This window comes from Myiozetetes cayanensis, unplaced genomic scaffold, assembly GCF_022539395.1.
Source record: "Myiozetetes cayanensis isolate MyiCay16 unplaced genomic scaffold, myiCay2020 scf20-37, whole genome shotgun sequence".
Taxonomy (NCBI): Eukaryota; Metazoa; Chordata; class Aves; order Passeriformes; family Tyrannidae; genus Myiozetetes; species Myiozetetes cayanensis.
Genome location: NW_026087412.1, coordinates 1,085,635 through 1,106,819, shown reverse-complemented (window position 1 = coordinate 1,106,819; position 21,185 = coordinate 1,085,635). Strand labels below are relative to the sequence as shown.

The window sequence follows — 21,185 nt, the reverse complement described above, 5'->3', positions numbered from 1 at the left end:
CGCACGAAAAGAGCGCGTGCCGCCCTCGCCGGTGCCTTTATAGCCTCCCCGGCGCCGCTATTGGCCAGGCCGCCCTGGGCGCGCCCAATCGCCAGCGGTTGGCGTGACCGCCGCCCCGCCCCTCCCGGCGCTCATTGGCCGCCGCGCTCCCCCGCGCCAATGGCGGCGCGCGGCGCAGCGTGGCCCGAGGCGGTGGTCGCCGCCGCCTGATTGGCTGCCGCGGGAGGCCGGGCCGAGCCAGTGGCGGCGGCGGTTGTAGCGCGGAGCGCCCGCGCCGCGGGGGCCGCCGGGAGTTGTAGTTCGGTCTGCGCGGCCGCGCGGGCGGCGGGCGGCGCGCGGGACTACAAGTCCCGAGGAGCGGCGCGCGCGGCGGGTCCGGGCCGGGCGGCGGCGGAGCAGGCTCGGCCGCGATGTGCCGGCTCCGGGCACCGGCGCCGCGGCCGCCGCCGCTCCCAGGTACGGCGGGACGGGAGGGCCGGGCGGGACGGGCCCCGCGGGGGAACGGCCGGGGAGTGCCCGCGGGGGCTCCCGGCGCTGCCCCGCGCCCGCCGCCCGGTCCCGGCGCCGGGCGGTGCGTTCGGAGGGGCTCCCGCGGTGGCTCCGCTGTTCAGTGCCGGTGCGTCCCGCCCGTGCCCTGCTCTCCGCCCCGTGTGCCCTCCCGGTGTGTTTCCCGGGTCTCATCGCAGACTCTGCCCCGTTTTGCCCTTCTCTGCCCCGTCCCTTGCCCGCCCCCGTCCCGTGTCGCTGCCTGCGCTCCGCTGCCCTCGCGGTGCCTCCCGATGTTCAGGATGGGGTGTTTGGGGCGGTGCTGTGTTCCCTGCCGGGGGTGCCGCGGGTCCCGCTCCCGGGACAGGCTCTGTCCCCGCTCCCGCTGGATCCCGGCGGTGCCGGGGGTGCACGGCAGCCCGGAGAGCGGGTTCGATTGGGTTCAGATGCTCGAGAGCCCTGTGGGGTCAAAGACGAGGACTGCGGTGCTGCCCGGGGCTCGCTGAGTGGGAGATTTGCTGGGGCAGGAGTTACCCAGGCTTTGTGTGTCGGGGCTGCTGTCCCTGCCAGGGCCAGGCTGTGTTAAGAACTGTGGTCTGGCAGTTATTTTTTCCACTTTGACAGAGTTGCTTTGACTTTGTTTCCATCCCAGCGCTCTAATATTGCCTCCCTGTGCGTTTCTCTCCTAGCAATGTGTTCTCAGCCTGGACAAAGCTGTTGGGTTCCTCCGAGCAGCTACTGCATTGTGATCTGAGTGTGTCAGGATCTCAGCTTGTGGGGAGAGGGCTGTGGACTGAAGGATGGTTCTAGAAAGCCCCGGTTGAATAAAAGTAGCGAGACCACAGAATCCCAGAATCACTGAGGTTGGAAAAGCCCCTGGAGTCCCCCCTGTGCCTGATCCCCACCTTGTCCCCCAGCCCAGAGCACTGAGTGCCACATCCAGTCAGTCCTTCCTTGGACACCTCCAGGGGTGGGGACTCCAAACCTCCCTGGGCAGCCCCTGCCAATGTCTGACCACCCTTGCCATGAAGAAATTCCTCCTGATGTCAAACCTGAACCTACCCCGATGAGGGAAATTTGGGATCTCCTAATGTCATGCAGGGAGCTGTCCACACTCTGCTGGGTCCCCCTGCAGGCCCTGGGGTCCCCCCAGGGCTCTGCTGTCTCGAGCAGGGAAGGGGCAGGGTGAATCCAGCCAGAAGTCTCGGGTGTTGGGGTTTGATCCGTGTGCAGGTGAGACTTCCCTGAGGGAAGGAACGTTTGTTCCACCCTGAGGGAGGTTCAGTTTTACCCAGTGGGTTTGGGAAACCTGAGCCAAAGTGGAGTTTCTTGTCAGGAAATGCTGGTACCTTCAGTGGTTAACAGCCCAACAGGAACTTTCAGGATATTGATTGAACCCAAGGGGAAAAAAACAATCCATAGTTTCCAGGCAGTTCTGTTCCCTGATCCGAGGGATCCCTGGGGGATCCCGGCCGCTCTGCAGGGTGAGCCCACACCTGCCTGTTCCTGTGGCAGCACAGCCTGCAAGGGCCTTCAGGCACCTGTGGAGCACCAGATGGAAGTTTGTGCCCCCTGGCTGGAGCCTTTGTGCAGGCAAACATTCCCTTCCCGGGGCTCCACGGTCCCCACGGAGCCGCAGGGACCCCCCGGGCTCTGGGGTTCACTGAGCACCGAGTGCTGGAACCAGCTCTGCCCTGCCAGGAGCTGCTGCTGAGCAGCTCTGGGGCTGGCCCTGAGCGGTGCTGAGCGCTCTGTAGCCTCGGCTGGGGGTTCAGCCATCGGTCACCTCGTGGGCTGAGCATTCCCCTCTGCCATGGGACCTTCCAAGCCCTGCTGGCCATGACTGTGGGATTTCCTGGGGTGTGACCGTACCTGTCTCACAGGTTGTCTCAGCCAAGCCCAGCTGCACCAGGAGAAAGGCACTGGAGAGAAAATCCATTGTGGTTTCCCCACCTCAGCACTTGGGCTCTGTGGGCAGGTTCAGCCTGTCAGAACTCATCCCTCCCGATTTGTATTCCCTTCCTCAGCCCTTCCCTGCCTGTGACCCTTTGCCGTGGGCGTGGTGAGGGACACCCTGGCACATCCCCTCATCCATGGCTTGGAGCAGGGGATGTAGTGGCAGCTGGGACAAGGAAGGAGGTGGCTGGTTGCTCACAGGGCTGTGTGTCACCCTTCTTTGGGGCTCAGCAAGTCCCCCCAGAGCCCAGGGCAGTAGCACCCCAAATTACACACTTAGGCTGCTCCTGCTCTGCCTTTAGCACAGTCCAAGCTCAGAGTTTCATCAGAGTTTCATCAGCTTTTAATGAGGTGTCCTGGGGGTTGGGGTTGGGCGGTCCTGCTCCTGAGAGACCCTCAGCTGGGGGGTGGGTGTCTTGGCAGTAGGAGTGTCACACTGTCTGTGCCTGTATTTTGGGTGAGTCCTGGTCCCCAGCTCAGCCTTTGTGGTGGCTCTGGGATTCCCCTGGATTGTCTCTCCAAGCAAAGACCGTGTTGCTGTTTGATATTCAGAGTTCTGGATAGTTTGGGAACTGTCTAAAGAGGGAGAGGATCCCAAACTCCCCTTAAAGCGAGCGATGGACTGTCCTGTCCCTGGAGCGTTCTGGGATCAGGGGAATAGATCCCTGTGTGCTCAGAGGGGGTTGTTTTTCCTGCACTGAGCCGAACCGGGAGCATTCCCGGAGCAGCCGGGGCAAAGCTGGGAGGCAGCGCGGAGATTGGCTGAGCTGTGGGATTTTCCAGCTGGATTTACATCTCGCCCACTGCTCCGCATGCCTTTGTGTTTACATCACTGGGGAGCGATGCACACACGCACACAGATAGCGGGAGGGCCCGTGCACAGTGCACAGCTCGGGATCGGGGCATGGAGGCGCCTGGCCGGGCTCTGCTGCTCCGGGCCGGCCGAGGGTGAGTGTCCCCCACAGAGCTGACTGCTCCGGGGTTGGGGGTCAGCCCGTCCCCAGCGCTCCCTGGGAAGCTGCTCTGCTTTAGCCATCACAGCAGGGAGGGAGGACCTGCTCCCATCCCTTAGTGGAGAGCTGGGATCCAGCGCCAGTTTGGAAGTGGGTACCTGTGGCCTGTCCAACAGCCAGAGCCCTGCTGTGCTGGTTTTATGATCCTTCAGGGTGACCTTTGCAAGGAGGTGGAACCCTTGATTGCAGCAACTCAGCAAGTGTGCTCTGGGGCTGTTCCTGGTGGTTTCAGGGCTGGGAAGTCCTCAGTTTTCCTTAGGCAGAGTTGTGAGCACGGAAGCCAAGTCTGTGAGGAGAGGCCGTGTCCAGGTGCCTCCCCTTTGTATCCGAAGTCACCGTGGGGAAGTGATTGAAATCCGTGGTGTTTGGGGGCCGTGGGACACTGAACAGTGCTGCTGTCTCAAACCTGTCCATAGGTTTGCCATGGTGGAAGTGTCCACGGCCACTCATTCCTTTTGGAATCCAAGATTCTGAGGGTCACAGTTTGATCAGTGAGTGTAGGTGTCTACCTTGTGCCTCCTGCTTGTTCTCAGTGGCAAAGTCCGAGGCAACTGTACAAAAAAAAGAGCAGGTAACTGGAATTTGCTGGGTTATTTTTCTTTGAGAAGGTGCTGATGCGTTTCAGCCTGATCTTTGAAGTGCTCCAATTGCACCCAGAGGGCAGGAGTGTGTCATAGAGTTTCAAAGCTTTGGAGGATGTTGGGGGGGAGCAGGGGGTGGAAGTGATACTTTGTGCTTTCTGATTCATGTTTATGGGCTCAGGTTTCTTATGACTTTAATCTGGAAGAATCCCATAATGTGATGGGGTGGTTACAGCTTTGCAGAGGAGTGCAGTGCAGCCAGTAAGGCAAAGCAGCTGGAAAAGGCCTCAGTGGTGGCACAGGAATCGAGGAATGAAGGAGAGGAGGAGCTGTGATTGCCTTGGCTCTAGCAGGGCTCCAGGAGAGGAGGATCTAGGTGAGACAAATGTTCCTCTGGCTCCCTTGGGAGAACAGAGGCTGAACCTCTCCATACCCAGGCTTTGCTGCTGACCTGCTGTGTCTTAGAGGATTTTTAGGTGAGTTGCAAGCCCCTCTGTCGACCAGGTTTGCAGCAGCAGGGCCTGAGCCAGCCCACAGGACCCTGTGGGGTCTTGGCAGCCACTTGGTCTCTCTGTCAAGCAAGGCTGAGGAGCAGCAGTGAGCACCAGTTGAGGTGTGAGTGGTGTGACTGATCTCAGCTTTTAAAGCCTGATAATTCTTACCAAGATCTGCCTTGCACAGAGCTGACCATTTCCTCCCAGGGAACTGCAGCAGGACTGCGATTTTTGCCTTAGAGGGGTAGGATGTTGTTGGTTTGGCGGCTTGGTTGGAGTTTTATTCATTTTCCTTAACCAAATGCCCAGTTTAACAATGTGATGGTGTCTGAGTGGGCCTGTTCTTTGAGGGAGGACGTGGAAGAGCACAAGCTGTGAAAGGCACAGCACGAAGCTGCAGCATTAGGGCCAACTTTTAAAGCACCTTTTGATTCCAGGCTTTGTGTGGAGGAGCTCTGGACGTGCCTGTTCCTGCCAGCCTGGCTGCCCAGCAGTGGCTGTGCAGCTGCTGAGCCCAGACACAGCCATTTCGGTTGGAGGGGTCAGAACTACCGAGCCCTGGTCTGCATAACAAAAATGGGGTAATAGATGGGTGCTTCCAGGTTACCAAAAATGGAACTAAAGCTTCAAATGTAGCTTTCGTGTCATGGAACAGCACTGAACATTGGCCTCTGTTCTTCCTTTTAACTTCATTTTTTTGGGGGGAGGGGAAAAATGAGATGCTTTGTTCCACCAGAGCAATCACTTTTGATCCAGTTATGGGCACATTTGAAAGTTACTGCTTCAGGTTATTTAACATGAAGTATTACAAAAAAAAATCTTCTATCCCAAGGAGTCATTGTCCATTAGGAAAAGCAGCATAGGACATGATTTCCTGTCCTGAACCCCGTTAGCTCAAAGGCATGGCCACGTTCAAGCAGCTGTTGAATGTGCCCTCGCAGCCCTGCAGTCGGTGGAAGTGCTGGTAAAAGCAGCAGCAATTAAAAATATCAGTTTTATTTTTATTGATGACAGCTCGGTACAATTTTGGTCTCAGGAAAGTTTTTATGACTTATAAGAAAAACTTCTGAACGATACAAAGACTGTTCCACAGAACCCAACACGCACCAGACGGAGGTGCCACGTTCTGTCGGTGAGGCTGAACTTCTGCTCATGTTTTATTCCTTCTAGCACTGACTGCACATCTTGGTGTACGGTCCTGGCCCTCAAGAGGCCTCCCAAAGGGTGTAAGAAAGGTCCTGCTGGGTCAGAGCATCAGTTCTGTCTTCAGCAGTTATGGAAATCATGGAATCCTGGAATGGTTTGGGTTGGAAGGACCTTAAAGCTCATCTCACTCCACCCCCTGCCATGGGCAGGGACACCTTCCACCAGCCCAGGGTGCTCCAAGCCCCGTCCAACCTGGCCTTGGACACTTCCAGGGATGGGACAACCACAGCTTCTCTGGGCACCCTGTGCCAAAATTGGTGCTGGAACCTGACCACTTTCTACCACCCATTTGCCTCATGTTTTCCCACCACTCAGACAACTTGGATTAGATACCTCAACCCCTGATTGTTGTATTTGTCATCCCCTGAAGTTTCTCTACCCTGTGTCTCCTTCCAAAGCAAGGACCAGAGTTACAGCATGCAGGAGACAAGTACATGGATGTTTTATGTAGCACCCCATGACACCCTCGTGGTTGTTCTCTCGGCATTTGTGATGCTGCTCAGCATCTCATTGGCCTGTTTGGTGCTGTCCTCTGGGCTGAGAGCTCCAGCTCATTGTAGAGACTCCAGTGTCTCATTCTGGAGCTGAGCATCGTTACTGTTCCCTGGGTGCATTGTTTCACACTTCTCTCCATTTTACAAAGCTTTTAGCTTGTCTGCCGTCTCTTTGTCTCCTCAGTTTTGGGAGGTTTTCTGTAAGTTCTTCACCACCAATGTGGTATTTGACTGGTCAGAAGAGCTGAGTGCCACCTGCAAACGTGGTGATTTCACTGCTTGCTTTGGTTCAACATCTTCATCTGGGACCTGGAACGAGCTGACCCAGCAGTGGTTCTGAGGGAGCCCTGGCTTAGTCTTCCCTAACCTGAGGAGTGACCAGTGGGCTCCACCCTCTGCTTCCTGTCTGGTGACTGAGAGGTGTCTATCTCAGGGATCTGGGCTAGCTCAGCATTCTGAGGCCTGTGTTTTACCAGTCAGACCAGATGCTGATAGTCCTCATCACCATGAGGTACTAGTAGTCACAGAATAATTAATTAGAGTTGGAAGGGACCTCTGGAGACCATCTAGTCCAACTCCCTGGCAAGGCAGGGTCACCTAGAGCAGGTAACCGTGTTCTTTAAGCCCTGTTGATGCAGCTCACAGGGCTCTTTTGGGTGCTATTTCCACCACACATACCAGGGAAGCCAGTGTGACTGTCCCCAGGCTGTCTCTGGGATTTCAGATGTTCCCTTGCTGGTTGCTGAGGGCCACTAAGAACCAGTTCATATGAATGGGCAACACCTTGGTCCTGCAGAAGGACAGGGTGCACAGCCTGCCCCAACTGGGCTGGATATACTGGCCCTGTGAGCTCCCCCAGAGGAGCCCTGGATGTGTGAGAGCTTGGGATACAGAGAAAGGGGGTGTAGCCCCCAAACCCACCCCCTGTTCTCAGCACCCCGTGCCTTCTCCTTGTCCCGTGGAGCTGGGCTGTGGGAACTTCTCAGATTATTTCCCTGGGGATGTGCCAGTACTCTCCAGGATGTGTAACCCTCATCCTGGCTGTGGTGTTGTAAGAGGAACAGGAGCTCTTACGCCATAAATACCCGGGCTGTGAGATAAGGAAGTTCATGTCACACAGGGGCTGTTCCAGCCAGAGCAGGATAACCCATGCCTGTCTTTCCTGCTGGCAAACACTCCTGCTGAGATGATTTTGCTGCTCCAGTGGTTTCCTTGGGGGTGAATAACCTTGGAGAGGGCTTCAGTGGAGAGAGGAAGGCGGGGGAGAAGAACCAGCAGATGTAGGACACGCTGAGCGTCACAGGCTGGCGGTTGCGTAAGGCAAAGGAGGCTCTTGCTGGTGTCTTGGCAAGGAGGTGCTGTGGGACATTGCAGCTGCCAGTCAGCACATGTCACCTGCAGGACCCACTGCCGTGCCCCTGGCTCACCTGGAGAGCAGCCAGAGCACAAACCCCAGCAGTGCCCTGGTGCCTGCAGAGGTGGGGTTCCTGCGCTGGGAACCGGCTCTCCATCAGGACCAGGCAGGTTTCGTGATGGTTGTGAAGGATGGGATACTCTGCTGCCCCTTCTCCTCATGCCATGTCCCCCCTTCAAAGCCTTGGATCTTCTGCAGAGTATTGGGAATAATTGTGTGTGCTCTGGGGGCAGAGGGAAGGCAGATGCCACCAGACTCCTCTTCAGCATGGCCAGTACTTCCATGGAACTGAGTGACCCTTAATGTCCCTTCCAACTCAAACCATTCCAGGACTCTGTGATTAGCCAGGCCACTGGTCCCAGAGGTGATTCTCCTCCCTGCTTTGAGGTGGTTGGCAGGGTTGGCAGCAGTGTGATCCACGGCTGATCCCACTGGATCTCCCCTCAGCAGCAGGGAGGAAGAGCACTGCTTCCCCCAGCTGCCTCTGCAGCTACTGGTGGTTGGGTTTTTCCTTGCCTGGATTACTACAGTAGGATTTTAAGGCTTTTTTCTCACTGAGTCTCAAAAGCCTGAGTTGATCCCTGTGGTGTGCAAATGCTGAAACTCATCCCTTCCCCTGCCTCGCATCTGGTTGCGATCAGCCGTGGGATTTACTGGATGGCCTGTCCCCACTGCTTCCTTTTCCAGGGTAGATTTTTTTTCCCCTCTTTGTTTACTGTAAAAAACACTGAAGTTGCATGTCAGAAAAAAAGAAAAAAAAAAAGAAGTATTAGAAAAATTAACTGCAGGCAAGGAGAATCTGGGTCACAGGCTGGGATCCCCAGGAGGGACACTCATCCTCTGGGCCTGGGAGCACAGGACGCTGTAGCTGGCAGGGTTCAGGTGCCAAGCCAAGGTGCAGAAATCTGGCAGAGGTTTTTGCAAGTGCTGTAGGAATCTGATATTATTATTGACAGCATCAGCTCTTTTTTGCCTCCTTTTAACTTGCTGGATACCAGTTGGAAAAGGCCTTTCTCAGTACCTCTTGGAAGACATGAGGAGCTGTCAGACAGTGCTCTGGGGAGGTGTCTGCTCTGCTGAAATGCTCCTGCCTATGGGTGGGTGCAGAGATTTGGGCTGAAATCAGATATTCTCGTGGCTGCTGGTGTTCTGCAGCCTGGCTGGTACTCCACTCAGCGTTTTTGCCATTGCTCACATTCCTCTGCTCTCTGTTCAGAGCAGACAGAGCAGGTCCCTGCTGCTGCTTGCAGGTGGGTTGCTCAGCCAGGCTGCAGAGCACAGGTCATGCTTATAAACAATGAGTGGAAAATCCCCATTCTCTTCCTCACTTTGGATTTATCCATGCTCTGTTACTTTTGTTTCGGTGGGATTTTGGGGCAGGGTGAGACTGGAGATGCTTCCTTAGTGCCTCTCACAGGACACTTCTCCATGGCCTGTGGGTTATCCCTGGGAAGTTCCCAGGCAGGTGCTGTAGGGGTCACTGTAGTGGCTCAGGTGCCCGCAGTCACTGTTTGTTGCACGTCTGATCCAACGTTTAAGGATATTCCAGAGCTCCTCAAGCTGTTAGTTATCCCCATTTTCGGTTTTCCCTGTCTCCGAGTGCTTTCCCATCGCTCGAGTCACCATCTGTTACATCTGAAGGTGATACATACCCTGAAAATGAGAAGGGAATGAAGCTTCTGTGTGAGTCTCCAGACAGCCCACAATCCACCATCAGGATGGGCTTCCTCCCTTTCCATCTGGGAACGATTGTTTGCCCTAAAACCCAACAGGAATATTTTATATGCGAGGTTCCCTTAACGCTGACACGGCTGGTGAGGTGGGAGCACATCCCTGCTCCTGGCTTTGAGCAGTGCAGGATGAAGGGGGTTTGGGCAGATGTTGCTGAGTTTCTGTGGATTCATATCCCTGAAAAGTGAGTCCCTCTGTTTCTACCTTAGTGGAAATGACCAGAGCTCAGCTGCTTTGTTACACACAGGGAACCCATGGAGAGGGGAAATTTAGGGATGCATGCATGTGATGATTAAGGATGAGATAATGCAGCCTCGAGACATGAGACCCCAGGAAATGTGGCAGTTTATGCCATCACTCGTGGAAGAACTTAGCTTTTATGAGCACTGCATCATCTGGAGAGCCCAGCTGCAGACCTTTTTGACTCTTTGATCTTCAGGCTTTGTAGTGCAGGAATGCTGTGCAGAAGAGGTGAATTTTTGCTGGGAGGAAGCCCAGAGCTCCAGGGGGTTGTCCAAGGCTGCCGGAGGGTGAGAGGCTGGGTGAGGTTCAGATCTCATGGGGCCACAGCCAGTGTTACCCAAAAGCTTTGCCTGCCCTCTCCCACCACCCACCCTCCCAATTCCCTCTAATCTCTGTGCCCTAAGGAACACTGACAGGAATGAAAGGATCTGATGGCCACAGCCAAACTTCTGGCTTGCTGGAGCCCAGCTTTAAACTCGGCAGGTCTCCCTGGTGCAGCAGCACAACACTGCTTCAGTCCTGCTGGTTTTGAGACAGCTCCAGCAACTCTGCTCAGCATCTCCTCAGGGATCTGGCATTTGCAAAGAGCCAGGACAGTGCTGTCACATGTGTGGAAAACATTATCCAGATCCCTGGTTTTAAGATGGGTTTAGCTTCGGAGTTTGTTTGTTTGGATTTTCATTGGAATTTGTGTGGGGTTTTTTTGTTTTGTTTTGTTTTAGACTGTAGCTTTTTCTGAGAGTTTAATCTGGAGTAGCAATTCCCTGGATTCTGCTGCTGCTGTTGCTGGCTGCCTGACAGCTGTTGGATCCAGAGCTGCAGGGAGCATCAGGAAGTGCTGTGTCAGGCCCTCAGCAGAGCCTTGGTCAAGGACAGCTCGAGTGTCACCTTTGCAGTGTTTAAAATGCAAGTGCAGGATGTGCCAGCCCCGTGTGCAGGCAGCCTTGTGCCAGGGCTCTCCAGGGAGGTGGGAATCCCTGGACAAGTCCCCGGTTGCAGCTACACAGTGGGACCCTGTCTCTCTTGGAGTCTCAGTTTCCCTGTCTGTAAAGGTGGAGAAATCACAGTGGTGATTTTGTAAGGAGCTTGGAGGTTTAGGACTTGTCACCTCCAGGCCAGGGAAAACCAACTGCTAGAAACCCCCGAGACACTTCACCTCCCAACAGCTGGAAGTGGGAGCAGCAGGAGTGTGTGGAAGCCTGGCTGGAGCAGAGCCATCTCTCAGGACCTGTGGGGTGTTCCTTACAAGGTCTTGTCCTGCAAAAAGGGGTTTTGGTTGTCTTAGTAAACCCTTTTTGGCCTGTCTGTCCTCACTGCAGGTGTGTGTCTGTTTAGCCCCTGGAAATACCAAGTGAAAATACCAAGGCTTACCTCGGACAGAAAGGGGTGCCCTGGAGCACCATCAGGTTCTGAGGTTGAAGAAAGCAAACTGCAGGTGTTTATGCAGGTTATTGTTGTGGAATTCTTGACTTTGCAAACTTGAGCTTAGTGAAAATCCGTGTAAACAGTGGAAAAAGAGAAATGAGCCCCCTTTTAAAAGATAATATTTTTAGAAAATGCTGAACTCTCATCCAAGAATGATTCAAAGGAATCTGACTTTGTCCTTGCCTCTTCCTCCTGAAAATCCAGGTTTATGTGAGTTTAGGTAAACACTTGGACTTAGTGCTGCAGGAGAGTGTTCTCTGAGCCCAGGAAAATACATACAACAAACCTAACTCCCTTTCCCTTCTTCCACAGAGCAAGCTTCCCATGACTAACAGATGCTGGCCTAGATTATGAGCTCAAACAAGAACGCTCGCTACAATCGATTCTCCAGTGGCACAACAAACATCACTCCTTCAGAAAACACTAACGGGGTAAGGTCACTGCTGGTGGCAGAGCAGAGGGACTAGATGCCTTCTGAGATACGGTATTTTCTTGCCTCTTAAAATTCTCAAAGTTCACAGATAAAAGCTAGGAATATGTATGTACATTTTTTCACCAGTTCAGGAAAGATCTGAGGCATTTATATGCCCTGACCTTCATTTTTTCAATATTTCAGACAAGAATGGAAACAACTTTTGGACCAGCCTACTCTACTGTGACAACTATCACAAAGGGTGAGTATTTCGTGCTTGGAGCATCTCCCCAAAGCACTGTGGGTGATTCCAGGGTTGTTGTTGTTGTTGTTCTACAAATCATAAAGCTGCTGGGAGAATCACTGTGTTCATTAACCAGGGGCTGGTTTTAGTGCTCTTCAGCCCCCGTGTCCAGACATGAAGAAAATGAGCAGGCACAGGACTTGTCTCCCCTTAGGCAGAGTGAACAGGACCACTGGGAAGCTCCTGTTGAAATTAGGATAGTACAACAGGGTTTGATACTGAGCTCAGCACCAAATCTTACTGATCCCTGTGACAATCATCACCAGCACTGAAAATTCCATCTTCACTCTTGTGCCTGTGACTGTGAGTCACTCTGGAGCTTTGGTGAAAACCCCGTGGCCATTTTTAGCTCATACAGGAGAGGATGCAAATGCCTCTACTCATTTAGAATTCCTGTGCCTTGCTCCTCAAAGCTCAGCAGGTGAGGGAAGCCTGAGGCCTGACACGTGGGGTGAATGTAGGAAGAGGTCTGTTTTCATTTTGGAATAAAAATATCCTTCCTTTAGTAAAGACAAGAAGACTTGACACTGATTTAGATCAGGAAATTAACATGTGCCTGAAGAATATGTTTGGATTACATTTGGCCTGGACTCTGGATGGTTTTGGACTCCTGAATATTTACGGTCAAACTTTTACATGAGTCAGTAACGGGATCTCTATACAAATATCTCATATTTAATTTACCATGGCCTCCCTTGTGCTGCAAGAGTATCCAGAGCTTCATGGACCTAAGCAATTTTTTTGTGACTGAGATATGTGGGAGTATAAAGTTTCCTTTCAATAGTGTTTTTAAGCTGTGGACCTGACAGAACATCACCTGTGCTCCTTTCTGGGCAAGCTCTCAGAGATCAGAGCTGTTCCACCTTTGCTGATATGTCCAGTCACGAACGGGAGTGGGACAATCCCGAGTCTTTTCCTTTTCTGAGGACCACTTACAGCTACAGAGGCTGACCCATAGTTTGGAAATGTTTCTGAGGAGCCTAAATGCCTGTTTTTCTTTCTTTGCTTCCCTCCAAAGCTGACGGGACCAATACTTTCAAGCAGCACCGCCGGACCCCGTCCTCCTCCAGCACACTCACCTATTCCCCTCGGGACGAGGATGATGGCATGGTAGGTGCTGCCAGGGCCCTCCTGACTGGCTTAGCTGAGAGATGAGAGATGTCTGGTGTTCCTCTGGACTCCTCTGCCTCCCTGATCATTCCATGCACTGTTGTATCCAAGGGAGATTCCTGCACTGGGGGGCAGGACCAGCCTCAGCGTTCCTGGCTGCTCCTGTGCTTGGTGCCATGGGGGAGCAGCTGATCCTGACCTGGGGCTTTAAGCTGGTGCTGCTGGTGCTCATTTTCACACTGCTTGAAATTGTTACGTGGTTTCAAAGCCTGGGAAGTACAAATCCCACTGACCTGTGTGTGAGGGTGTACCTGGCTCTGGGAGAGAAGGTGCTCGGGAGGAAACAGCCCCAGCCAGGGGTGTCTGGGCTGTGACTGAGGCCAGGCAGTCTCGGGCAGGGTGTGTTGGATGGATCCCAGCTGGCTCTGCAGCTAAGGCCACGGAATCCATTCCTATTCCCACCTCCAGATGGGGCTTCTGGCCACAGGGAGCAGGTTTGGAACCTGCAGGGTGGGATGTTGGACACTACAGACTGTGCTGGGCTCCTGGGGGCTTCTCACAAAAACTATTCCTGTGTTTCCCAATATTTTTGTGGAGAAGAACTTCCCAATTTTGTATTTGGCTTTCTTACTCACTTCTGAGTAAGCTGGTTTTGGGGAATTCAGTGATTCAACAGGCCTCAGGGTTAGCTGCTTAGAGAGAAATTAAATCAGCTAAATCAATTAAATCAAGAACAGCAACAGCAAAGCAAACCTCAGGGAAAGGATGGACAGCTCTGAGGCCTGGACCTTCTCCTGTCCCTGGTGCTCCAACCACATCTCACAGCCACAAGCTCTGTTTAGATTTAAGCATGTTAGTAGTAAACTTCAAATAAAGTCCTTGTAGACTTAGTCAGGTTACAAGACCCAGCTTCCAAGCTAGAGATAAATGGGATCCCTGCTGCTGGAGTTAGGCCCTGACAGAGACCGGGGTCAGCAACAGTGTGGAGCTACAACACTGCTGAAAATAAATTTGACACCAGATTGCAAAGAGCTTTATTGTCAGCATCCTATAAAGTTCCTTCTGTTGCTCAGACATCTTGCTGTGTTTTGTGTGAGCCCATGGGGTTTTTTGTTTGTTTTTTTTCCTAACAAGTCCTTTGAACATTTGCCTGGTGTCCTTGGCAGGTGCAGCTCTCCATCCCATCCCTGACCCCACAGTGCTGGGCCACTGCTCCAGGCCACCCTTGGCTGTGAGCACGACCCCTGTGGCCTCAGTGCTGGGCTCACTGTGCCCTTCTCACCAGCTGGGCAGTTCTCACAGGGCAGAGGGGAGGAGTTTTCCAGAGGGGGGGATGCTGGGGATATCTCATTTAGCCAGGTCTGGTGGAGGAGCTCCTTTGAAAACCCCCGTGTCATGAACTGAGGTGTGCAGCCAAAAATAGGGGAGATCTCTCCTGGGATCCAGCCCCAATCCTCTTGGACAGTCTCAGCCCACCGTCCCTGGAGTGCTAAATGTGCTTAAGCAAAAATAGCAGGAGAATTAATGAGTGGTTCAGGAATCAGCATGAGGTGCTGACAATCCGGAACCACCCCAGCCCTGCTCTGCCTGCTGCTCCAGACAGACTCACTAACCCTTTTAGGAAGCTTCATTTGCTTTGTCAAGAAATAATCTGGGATTTCCCTTCCTCATCACTGAGTTTTCCCTCCTCCAGAAGCTGCCAAGGGCTTGTCAGCCATCAGTGAGACAGCTGGAGACGAGTCAGAGCCCTCCTGTGACCTCCACCACCCCTTTTTCTTTCTTTTTAAAGCTTCTGTTAATGAAACCCAAAGCAGAGCAGCATGTTCTGTGTGCAAGGCAGGGATTACTGAGCAGCTGCTGTCAGCTTTCCATGAAACCAGTGCCACAGGTCCCCTTGAGGACTCTGCTGGAGCCTTCATATGGAGGCTGCACTTGTAGCTGAGGTGATGGGAACTGCAGCTAAAGGTTACAGCTGAATATTGGGACAAATAGGTACTAATGGGTGAAGGCTGCCTGGCTGTCCAAAGTCTGTTGTTCACAGGGAGCTTTACCTCTGGACTGAGTTATCAGCCAGAAACTATCTATCTTCCATCAGAAGATTTGGGTGCTCCATCCTTGGACTGTTTGAAGATGCACCTGATGTTTAGTGCAGATGTTTAGATCCAGAAAGTCCCAGGATGCCATTCCATGTTGTCCCTGCAGCCCAAGGGAATGAGGGAGCTTTCTCAGCACATGCATTTCTCCCCTGGGCAGTTAACACCAGCATCACCCCAACCACGACACAGGGCTCTGAGCCCACAGTGTTACTGAAGCCTTGAAAGTCCGTGTCTCACACCTTTGCCTCCTGGAAATGATTTTGGGCAGCAGTGCCCCCTCTCCATTGCTGACCACCTGCTTCCCTGCAGAGCCTGCCTGTGCTGCCCTCAGCTCCGTGTCACCTCCAGAGTGGGAACTATGCACAGTCATTCTTGTTATTTTAATAACTTCTGTTACTGGTGGAGGAAAATAATAAGCTGAATGGATACACATAAAATTGATTTACTCATTATAACCATTCCTCCTCAAGGTTTACCTGTTTAGCCAATAAATATGCTGTCTTTAAGGAAAAGCTTTATGCTTTGGCTTCTAAGCAGATGCAGCAGCTCTGAGCTCCTGGGAGCCCAGGATCATAAAACTGGAGCAGCAGAGCAGTGTGAGGAACCAGCAGGATCCTGCTCTGCTGCTCTTGTGCAGCCCAGCCAGGCTGCACTCAGGCTGCAGCCTCTGAACCTCATCCTGCAGCTTTCATTGCTGGATTTCCTGACTGCCTCTCATGGAACATGAGGGAAAGTGTTTTGCTCTTAAGGTGCTGCACAGGAACCCAGGGCACCAGAGTCTGGTCAGAAGCTGGTGCAACTTCCCCTGTTCCAGCTGGGCAGTGCCAGGGCTGGCCTGGGCCTGGGTCAGGGACACTCAATTCCAGTGGGCAGCCAGTGATCTCCACAGCTGCTTCCAGCCAGCTCTGCTCAGCGTTGGTGGCTGACAGAGCTGCAGCCAAGCCATACAGAGGTGTGACACATGCAGGTCACCTGCTGGTGCCAGGTGTCGCACACTTAACAGCTTCATCCTCCCCTTTCTTTGTCAAAACATCCATTCTGCTCCTTGACTACCTTTATTCCTTCTCTCTGCACCCTTCCCAGTCTTCCAGGAGCATGTCTTCCCGAGTAACCCAGCAGTGGCTGCACTCCCAGATGGCTTTGGGACCCCCAAATCCAGACACTTCACGGTCTGAAGATTGTCCAGTTTTGCTCTGACGCCAAGTTTCATCTTGGCTACATGCTGCTGGTTGATATTCCGCCCTGAGAGATGCACTGCCTGTTAATATTCCAGAGGCAGCATTCCCTCAAAGCCAATCCAAGGCCGCTGTAGGCAGGGGGATCGCGTTGGTTGGTGCGCGGTGTCCGCTCCGCTCTCCCTCCCGAGCAGGAAGCGGCAGAGCCGGGCTGTGAGGGAATTCAATAGAAGGAAGTCTCCACACTTACGCAAAGAAATTTGGCAGAAGTTAGATAGCGAGTGCAACAACAAGTGCTGCTGCAGAGATTGGAGACAGGGCAGGAGCTGGAGCAGTCTCGGGGGGAGATTTACAGAGCTTTCCGTGAAGGATTAATTCTTCCAGACCATTGCTCTGCGGGTGCCCACGGTAAGTGAACAGCGAATGCACCTTGGAGAAAGGGACGTGCTTGGAATTCAGATGCCGGCCCGGTTTAGGAAGTTAAACCTTAATCCTGTCTCTGAGCACAGTGCAGGAAGGGCACACAGCAGCAGGGCCGCTCAGTGCAGCTTGGAGTGGAGCAGTGTAGCTTTGGGAGGGAGAGGACTGAACTTGAAGTGTTCACATAGAGTTTGGGAATTCCTTGGACTAACCAGAGCTGGTTTTATCTCTTTGAAGCCCCCGATCAGCACCCCACGCCGCTCTGACTCTGCCATCTCCGTCCGTTCTTTGCACTCCGAGTCCAACATGTCCTTGCGCTCGACGTTCTCACTCCATGAGGAAGAGGAGGAGCCAGTAGGTATTTGGGATTGTCTGAAGGAGCAGTATTAGGAAGTGCAGTGTCAAAAGAGTAACTTAGCGGACTTGTGAGAACACAGAGCTGTCACAGACGGATTTTTTTGATGCCTGGCTGTCAGAACTCCGGCTTTAACTTTGTTTCCACCACTGGCTTTGCTTCCTTGTGAAGCATTTCCCTCTCTGTAGAGCGAGGACAATGGTGAGGCTTTTCTGCTTCCCAGATAATCTGCAAGTCTTTGCAAAGTCCCATGTGATTCCCTGGCTCCACTGCAGAGCAGTGGGGGTTGCAAAGCTCAGGCTGGTGGTCTGGCCCCAGGGAGCAGGAGAAATACAATTCCCCATGGATCTGGAGCCCCATCCCACATTCAGGGCTGTGTGGCACCCCACTGACTTGATTGTAAGCCCCTGGAGAGTGCAAGGAGTTGTCTGCGTGTTGGGGGAAAACACTTTTAAGCTGATCTTAGCTTGTAACCCAGTAACTAACCCCAGACTGGATGAATGAAAGGTCAGGTGGCGTTTTGCCACTGATCTGAGATAAAAGTGTGTTTCATGTTTGGGAACCCAGGGGGTTGTGTTTGCATTTCTGAGAGCAGTACGGGTTGAAAAGACAGACTGAACTGCATAGATTGATTTGAAATGCTCTGAAATGTGAAGCCCTGCTCTGGCATGGCATGGAGGGCTGTGCTGCTCCAGGAGATCATGCTCAGGGTCCTGGAGAGCCATGCGGCTCCAGGAGGGCGTGCTGGGAGCCCTGCAGAGCTGTGGAGCTCCGGGAGGACGTGCTCACAGCCCCGTGCTGGCAGTCGTAGTTGGTAAACAAAACTGGAGAGATGGGCCCATTGCAGCAGAAACAATGTTATTTCTGCTTCATAAGGGAATGAAAGAGCCCTTCCTCCAGGATGTTTCAGAAATACAAAAGGGCAGGCTGCTCTAAAATTGCTTTCAAACTCCAGGCTTAGTACATCTTTGACAACGCTCTGTTCAGTCCAACCAAGCACAAAGTCCCAGTCAGTGCAGCTCACACAGGTCTGGTGATTTGAGTCCCCGACAGAGAGGTTGGTCTGAGCAGTTTGCTGTCAGGTCCTGATCCTGCCAGATGCTGGTGGTCCCCAGTTTGTGACGAGCTGAGGGTCTCTAGCCATTCCCAAGTTTGTTCTTCCCCTGCCTCTTACTGCAGCTCAGCAGATCCAGACAGATTGTTTGGCTGAGACAGTGAACCCCTCGGTGTGCCCAGTGCCCCGGGCTCCCCGAGACTCACCTCTGAGGAGCATTTTGTTCCTTCTGCGGAGGAAAAGCTCTTGTGTTCAGACTAATCCTTGTGCTGTCTTTGTCCCTTTCTGTCCCCGCAGGAGCCCCTGGTGTTTGCTGAGCAGCCCTCTGTGAAGCTGTGCTGCCAGCTGTGCTGCAGTGTGTTTAAGGATCCGGTCATCACAACCTGTGGGGTAAGGCAGAGCTTTTTAGTTCACCAGCATAGTGTGTGAGCCAGAGCCAAGCCCTGACTGTCCCCACTGGCTGTCCAGCTCTTGCCTAAGGTTGGATGGCTTTTCCCAGGGGAGCTGCCCTGTCCTAGCCATGTTCAGTCTCCTTGCTGTGGCTTCCATGAGGTCTAAAACTCCTCGTTCTCTGTCCTGAAGGGCTCTGCAAGGAGCTCCAGGGCACCCCTGGAATGGCTGCTCCTCAGCTGGAAGTGTTGCTTATAAAACAAAAATGGCTGGAAGCTTCATTTAGTTAATGCTTGCAAAGGGATTTGAGATCCTCGAATGAAAGGCACTGAGTATTATGAATATTCTTCTGGATTCCATTTTAGTGGGATTTAATAGAAGCTGTAAATTATTCCTGCTTCTGTGGTACTTGTGAAGAAAGATGGCTTCGAGATGTGCTCTCTAGTGCTTGTGATGTGCTTCTGATTGCCAGGATGGGGCTGTAGCAACAACAGCTCAGGATTGTTTATTGCAGTGAGGGTGCAATTCCCCAAAAGTGCTGGAAACTGGTGCGGTTTCGCTGCACCATTTCAGAAAGCAGCTCCTCACAGAGACACTGGAATGTGCTGGTTAACATGGAAAAACCCGGCTGCAGGGAGCAGGCTTGGCCTGCAGTCTCTGCCTGGCAGCTCCGGAGGGCGCTCCGTGCAGCTGTGCCGGCAGGAAAAGGAGCAGGGCAGCAGATACCAGATAAGAGCTCTGGAGAGGGGCTCCAGCCACTGCCAAGCCCTGGCCCTGCGGCAGGGGAATGAGGCTGAGGGGGCTCCAGGGAGCCCACGGGGCAAGGTCAGGACCAGTGAAGCCCTGCAGCCTTTGTGTTCGTGAGTGTGGCAGATTGTTACTTCATCGAGTTAAACTGTAAGAGCAGAGAGAGGGAGCTATTTAAAGTGCTACAATTTACAGAGCATTTAGTGGCTTACAAACCAGCTGTTCCATCTTCCTGGCAGCAGGACAGGGCAGCTTCAGCTACCTTAGAAGAGCCCCAGAGGCATATGTGTGATGGGCTGACTGGGCAAAGACAGGGAGAGGCCAGGCTTTCCCCTTGCTCCTTCCCTTGAGGACTTCTCAGGGTTGTGGGAGGGATGATATGGGCTGAAGTGGAAGGTGAAGTAGGGAAACCCCATGCGGATGTGGTAGGGTGGTAGGAAGGACTTGGATATGTTCAAGACTAGTCAGGATGGAGCCCTGAGCTACCTGATCTAGTGGAAGGTGTCCCTGCCCATGGCAGGGGGTTGGAACAGGATGATCTTTAGGTCCCTTCCATCCCAAACCATTCTGTGATGCCATGAATATCAGAGTGTGGCAGAACATGCCCGTGGCTTTGGCTGTCACCACAATCATGGCCTGATCCTGAACGGGGCAGAACATCAAAGTTTAATGCTCTCAGGAGCTGGACCTGTGCTGCACCCTGAGCAAGCAGCTGGGCTTTGCCCTGTGGTGCTGAGCTAAAGCAGGCAGAACAGCTGCTGAGGCCCCTGAGCCACAGGCTTGGGTATTTCCCACCTTTCCCATCATTGTCCACGGGGAATAATTAGCCTGCTCTCATTTTACGCTGACGCTGCTGTTCCTCTCTGTCTCCACAGCACACATTTTGTAGAAGATGTGCCTTAACATCTGGTGAGTACAGAACTGTTCTTGTGTGATGCAGTCAAAACACTGTTATTTTCTGGTTTGTTTGCTTTCACTTAAAAAGAAACCTGCAGAAAAATGTTCAGAGAGCTTCAAACAAGCTGCCAGTCGGATCTGCCACTGCAGCAGTGAGGGGCTGGGGCTCAGGGGCCATGCAGCTCCCACGGAACACGCTGGAGCTTGGGCACTAGAGAGAGGACTGGGCCCAGCTCTTGGGCACAGGATGTTCTCAAATCGTGGAATATGCCCTGGATAATCCCAGGATAATACACGTCTCGCCCAGAGCTGACCCATTGATTTCAGACTGAAAGCTTTCTGTGGCTGCCTGGCTAAGGAACAGGGGGGCTGTGTTTGGCAGAGCCCCATCAACCCTTCCTCCCCCAGCCCCTCAGTGCCAGCGCTCTGGCCCCTGCTTGTGCCCCACAGAGCTGCTTTAGCTCACCCAGCTCTTCCAGAACCCTGAGGGAGCCCAAGCCTCTGGCTGCTGGCCTGGGATAACCAGCTCCCACTTGGATTGGACTCTGCACCACAGAAAAGACTTTTTTTGGCACAAACCTGTGCCCCTCTTGGCAAGTTGTTGTTCAGCACAAAGCCAAGCCATTGGCATTACCATCACAGTGAGCCCAGGAGGGGCAAGCTCTTTCTGCCTTACAGTTTTCACCTTCCACATGTGAAGGGTCCCTCTGCTTTGCATGCTAATCTCACTGTGTTTTGCTGTGTCTGTCCCACATGTTCTGTAGCAAAAGGCTTTGCAGTTGCAATCCCAAGTTGCTCAGCTTTGCTTCTGCCCTCCAAGCTTGTGTTTCTGCCTCTGTTGTAGCCAAATGTGGGTCGGCCTCTTGTCCCTGGTAACAAGTGATGGGACAAGAGGAAATGGCCTCAGGCTGTGCCAGGGGAGGGTCAGGTTGGACATCAGGAAGCATTTCTTTCATGGAGAGGGTGGTCAGGCATTGGAAGGGGCTGCCCAGGGAGGTGGTGGAGTGCCCACCCCTGCTCAAATTATCATGGCTTAAAAAAGCCTTTAACTTTTCCAAGCCCCAAGACTAACCAAAGACAGTGGCTCGCAGACCTTGTGTAATATTCATGGCTCATTCCATGGCCACCCACCTGGGACTTGGCTGACTTGGCCAGGGAAGGCAAAGGAACAAAATCTCCACG

General features: G+C 53.2%; 1 protein-coding gene across 4 annotated transcripts in view; it reads left to right on the top strand.

Annotated features, from left to right (window-relative positions):
* The first annotated feature begins 365 nt into the window (after positions 1-365).
* Positions 366-21,185, top strand: part of TRAF7 (TNF receptor associated factor 7) — a 30,609-nt gene continuing 9,789 nt past the window's right edge. Inside the window, exons 1-7 of one of the 4 annotated variants that reach the window (XM_050317155.1) lie at positions 366-456; positions 11,356-11,474; positions 11,660-11,717; positions 12,778-12,869; positions 16,798-16,914; positions 18,267-18,359; positions 19,982-20,015. In XM_050317155.1, coding sequence (XP_050173112.1) covers positions 11,394-11,474; positions 11,660-11,717; positions 12,778-12,869; positions 16,798-16,914; positions 18,267-18,359; positions 19,982-20,015 — 475 coding nt within the window. In that variant the 5' untranslated portion in view covers positions 366-456; positions 11,356-11,393. Of the gene's footprint in view, positions 457-780; positions 11,475-11,659; positions 11,718-12,777; positions 12,870-16,369; positions 16,549-16,797; positions 16,915-18,266; positions 18,360-19,981; positions 20,016-21,185 lie in introns of those variants that run through there. The other 3 variants (XM_050317154.1, XM_050317156.1, XM_050317157.1) reach the window with 3 other exon arrangements.